The following is a 4,855-nucleotide window of genomic DNA, read 5'->3' as shown; positions in this document are numbered from 1 at the left end:
CAATGGATTGAGAACTTTCGATTGTGAAGACGCCATTCCAAATACTACTAAACTCACAAGGAAAAAGGTGTTCGCCGGCCACTGGGGGTCCAAAAGCAAGTGCATAGGCGTCGGAATTTAACCGGGGGAAGGGGGCTAGGGGGGGTTATAAGTTAATTTAATTACACCTATGCAATTGCAAAAGTAAATTTGCAGCTGGTCTGAGTAGATGCAAATATACATCCTGTTGAATATTTACTCATATTATATAATTCATTTGAAATCAATATCATGAACACAGCAAACTCTTTCGAAAGTTTCATGAAAAAAAATTATATGTTGAAAATCAAGTGTAATCATAATCCATTAATTTCATCAGGATATTTTTTTTTATTGAAAACTTGCTTAATTTTTTTTTTTAAAGACCCAACCTTTTTACCGTAGTGTCGGTTATCTGAGGAGGACAAGCAATTACAAATAGAGAATAATACATACCCTTTTCCATATCACATCCTGTATCAGCCCGAGAAACCAATATCAGCCAGAGGGCCGAAGGCCCGAGGGCTGAATACAGAATGTGATATGGAAAAGGGTATGTATTAATATGTTTATTACATACTTAGTAATAAAATACAGCATACATTAAGTTGAGAAGAAAATAAGTAAATAACAAGTTTATCTTTTAAAATTAAAAAAGATAGGTGAGCTAGCGCCGTAGCAATTTTTAAACACAGAAAGGAAGGTCCGTGATCAAGTGATTTATTTTGCTGAATTTTTTAATGTTTATTGAGGCTGGGGTGTGATAAAGTTATAATTTCTTTATGAAGTGTATTTTATAGATTCATAGGTAAAGAAACGATGGGGGGGGGGGGGGCAGTGAAATTTTTGTGTTGACCCATTGGAGTTTCAAGAGAGTTCCGAGTATGAAGATGTGAAGTAGCTTGGCCCTTTGGGTCATCTTTGTCAAGAATTGTTAGGTTAAAAGCCATGCACAGAATAAAAAAAAAATAAATAATGGATTTGTTCGTAATCTTTAGTGTAAATCCTTGTTTATGGAATTTTTTGCTTGGCCTACATTGCCGTGATTGCGAGCAAATATATTTTTACTGTGGTGAGGTCTTGAAAATAGAGTCTATCTTGTGCTTAGACATAAGAAAAACTTCCCTTGTCTTCGTTTAGAATAATCAGATGATGACTCGGGCTTTTCCGTCAGAAAAAGGGAAAAATTAAAGTATTACAATTATGTAGTTATCTTTAAAGTGTAAGCTACACAATAAAAAAACAAAGTTATTTAATGATACAACGAAATTGTTATCGTACGGTCTATCTATAGTAGTTTTCCCAGAATGCACGACCGTAAAGCCGAGCATGCGTATTCCAAGAATTTGGACTAACGTATAGTTGCTAGCGCTCGAGAGCGCTAGCAATTATGCATAGACTTCTTACATACATATATATGGTCTATCGCTCATACGATTTGGGTTTGTTTCTACTTCTATTTCAATGCACTTGATCCGTAAATTGAAAATGATCTATTACATGTATTTGTAAATTAAGATAACCTTATTTTCAAAAAGTTAAAATTAAGAGAATATGAACCTACCAAAAATTGTGTATGATCACAAGTACTGTTTTTGTGGTTTAATTTACTGAGGGTGTGATTTTGACGTCACAATAGCCGTATCAGCCCTGCAAGGCTGATATGGATTTGCGGGGCTGATATAGGTTATCAGTTCTGCAAATCCATATCAGCCCTCCAGGGCTGATACGGCTATTGTGACGTCAGCCATATCGCATATGCAAAAAACCTGTATTTATTACTAAGTGTGTAATAAATGTACATAATTGAATGACAACGATGTGCGTATTACCTGAAATTAATGATGCGCGCAATATGTTAATTAAATTTGGCGCGTGCACTTTCGCTTTGCATTTCGGAAATCCGGTAAGATTGACACGTATGCTTGTTAGATCTCTGTCGTTGCATTGATAATTTTTTCAGCAATTTTGGTTTTAGTATAATACAGAAAAACTTGATAATGTAATTTCTTGATGAAATTAAAAATGAAATGTAAGAGTTAGGAGTTTTATGTGTGAAGAAGGTGGGGGGGGGGGGGGGGGGGGGGGGGGGGGGGGGGGGGGGGGGGGGGGGGGGGGGGGGGGGGGGGTGATTATGAGTAATCCAATGCAGACTCTCGCCATATACTAGTAGTTCAGTGGCGGATCCAGAAATCTTGAAAAGGGTACCCGACCTTTTGGGGTCGTGGTAGGGGCCCATATCCACACCAATTAAATAGATTAAAATCTTATGTTGAACGCAAAAGAGGGGCTGACCCCTCTAAGAACTAATATAAAGTAATAGCGGTATAACTTAGCGTTTTATTTGTCTTCTATTTAATTATCAAATCTTTTTTTCAGACAGTTGAGGCCATGTATAACAATACATGTGTATCCTCAGGGGTGACTTCCACAGAGATGATATATAAAGACATGAAATGGTCAGATTTGTTCATGGTGAGCTACTAGAACTGCCCCTTCCATTGTTATATTTAGCCATTTAAATATTCATTAAGTATATACATGTATTATTTTTATGATGCTAGATAAGGTTAAGTGATAGGACTATCCACACTGTTGTATGTGTTTTTTACAGGAAAACTTCTGGGAGGTACTCCTGACTTACAGGATTGAGTTCTTGGTCTGCACCACCTCTTGTCTGTCTGTGGTAGCGGTTTTTGTACTATGGACACAGACTGACAAGATTGGAGTCCCAGCCACTAGGTGTCGCCCTGATCACAGAATCAAACAGCCAGAAGATGTGACATGGAACTCAGCACCAACAGTGTCCTCCTACCTCCCTAACCCACCCCCAAAAAACAGAAGGTCTCGACATCACAGATATAAAAGACGAAATAAATCAGGTATTAAATGCAAAACTTTTCCATCCCATTATAAAATTGTATGCCTAATTGCAATATCTATTCTTTTTAATGCAAGGTGAATTTGAGAACCAGCAAACTGAGCTTCAATCAATTTTTTTTTTGCACAAAATTGTGTACAAATATATTTGAATTTGATTATATTTCTATCAAAAATCATATTTCGTTCTTAAAAATTTTATTTAAAGATATTTTAGATGAAATACTTTTATACATTATTACATGTATATTTTGTATTCTCTTCTTTATTTTTGGGTTCTCTTTTGCAGTAGAAATTTTATCTCCTACTATCAATACCCCCTTGCAAAATATACACAGGAATCAACGAAATCAGAATACCTCTAAAGAAACACATTATACTGACTATAAAAGGCATATGAATTGTCAGGAGACTATAGATCTGGCCGCTATGAAGGACCAACCACACATACAGGCTGTCAGACAAAATTACCCAGAGGTTAGCTGGGTCAACATAACAACTGCCTTGGTGTATTTACACAAGTTCAGTAAGTTCTTTAACAGTCAAATAGTCCATAAAATGTTAAATGTATTTTTTGAGCAGTCTTTTTATTTTTGGGTCCCATCTCTTTTCACTCAGGTGCTCTGGCTCATAAATCAAAAATTATTATGAAGGCCCTGGATCATATAAAGGATCTGATGGAGAGACCTGGCAGTAATATGGAGCGGTATCTTGGTCACAACATCCCTGTGGATTATACAGAGACGGAGCTCTGGGAGATTGTCTCATTCCACCATGGAGACATGAAGGAAGAAGAATTTCTCTGGGTCTACCAGGAGTTCAGGAGGGAAAATGGTAATGTATAACATTGTCATATAAAAGGAACTGAAAAATTATATTACAACATCATAGCAATAGTGTTTTTCGGGTTTTAGTAAATTTTCAAATTTCTTAGAAAACAGAAAAAACATTACTGTATTTTCAGGTTTTCCTCCAACCGTGACTGAATTTTGTCTGCTTTATGAGAAGAGTATCCAAACAGGTACAAATCAGTGTTTATATTTGGATGGGGGTTATTGGAATTAAACCTTGAATCGGATATCCATATATAAAATGATATATTTTTTCTATTTAAGCCAAAATGAAGAAAATATATACTAAACTACGAAAAAAGTATGAAAATACCCAAGAATGCATTGGAAACTTGAGAAAAGAATTGGAGAAGAAACAGCAGGAAAATGTAGATCTGAAATTAAAATTGTCACAACTCGAACTTTTAAAGACACGATCCTTGTGCAAGATTTGTTTGCAGAATGAAATCTCTGTATTGTTCTTACCATGTGGCCATGCTGTTTCTTGTAGGGCATGTTTTAATGATGTCACAGCCAGACTTAAGAGAAAACAAATGTGCCCTATATGCACTAGTCAGGTTAAAACCACAAAATACCTCTACTTAGCTTAAAATACCTCAATGGTAGATGTTTTATTAATGGGTATTTTTGCAAAGCTAGCATTTTAAAATTGTCATTTTGACTATGAAATTTTATATTCAGCATTAATTTTGTGAAATGAACTTAGAGGTTGTGTCTATTACTTTTCTCGTTTATTGAGAAAGTTCACTATGGAAGCATCATTTTCTTTTATTTCCCACCGTGTTTGTTCTTTTAGAGACATTGTTTAAGGGTTTTTTGTGTCAATGTGCTTGTTTTTGATCATCTTGAATTAATTTTTAAAGAGTTATGAATTAATTGTCTAATATTTATAAGTCTACTGTCTCATGTGTCTAGATCTTTGTTATTTATATAAATCATAACTGAATAGTAATGGATATACTAGTATATGCCAAAACAACTTGGGTATCAATGATATTTTTTTGTTTATTTTATAATAAAATTATAAAAATAGGTATATTTTGATGTGGATGATCACTACATTTATATTATTCAGCCTGATAATCATATGATTTTAGGATAACTTA

At 34.9% G+C, this 4,855-nt stretch overlaps 1 protein-coding gene across 1 annotated transcript; it reads left to right on the top strand.

Annotated features, from left to right (window-relative positions):
• The first annotated feature begins 2,292 nt into the window (after positions 1-2,292).
• Positions 2,293-4,626, top strand: LOC134273672 (uncharacterized). Its single transcript, XM_062755862.1, has 6 exons — positions 2,293-2,493; positions 2,633-2,900; positions 3,188-3,424; positions 3,517-3,732; positions 3,863-3,919; positions 4,014-4,626. Exons 1-6 carry the CDS (start codon positions 2,410-2,412, stop codon positions 4,337-4,339), a joined length of 1,188 nt encoding a protein of 395 aa, XP_062611846.1. The 5' UTR covers positions 2,293-2,409; the 3' UTR covers positions 4,340-4,626.
• The last annotated feature ends 229 nt before the right edge of the window (positions 4,627-4,855 follow it).

The sequence above is a fragment of the Saccostrea cucullata genome, unplaced genomic scaffold, assembly GCF_032062105.1.
Source record: "Saccostrea cucullata isolate Sc308-1 unplaced genomic scaffold, CSIRO_AGI_Scuc_v1 ctg150, whole genome shotgun sequence".
In the NCBI taxonomy this organism is placed as follows: Eukaryota; Metazoa; Mollusca; class Bivalvia; order Ostreida; family Ostreidae; genus Saccostrea; species Saccostrea cuccullata.
The sequence above is the reverse complement of the archived record's forward strand: the minus strand, read 5'-3'. Positions and strand labels throughout refer to the sequence as shown.

Bases quoted from the DNA above. Each gene is read 5' to 3' on its own strand.
- LOC134273672 (XM_062755862.1), top strand. From the start codon at position 2,410: ATGTATAACAATACATGTGTATCCTCAGGGGTGACTTCCACAGAGATG. The intron at 3,733-3,862 runs GTAATGTATAAC...CTGTATTTTCAG, and splicing joins GGAGTTCAGGAGGGAAAATG to GTTTTCCTCCAACCGTGACT. The intron at 3,920-4,013 runs GTACAAATCAGT...TTTCTATTTAAG, and splicing joins TGAGAAGAGTATCCAAACAG to CCAAAATGAAGAAAATATAT.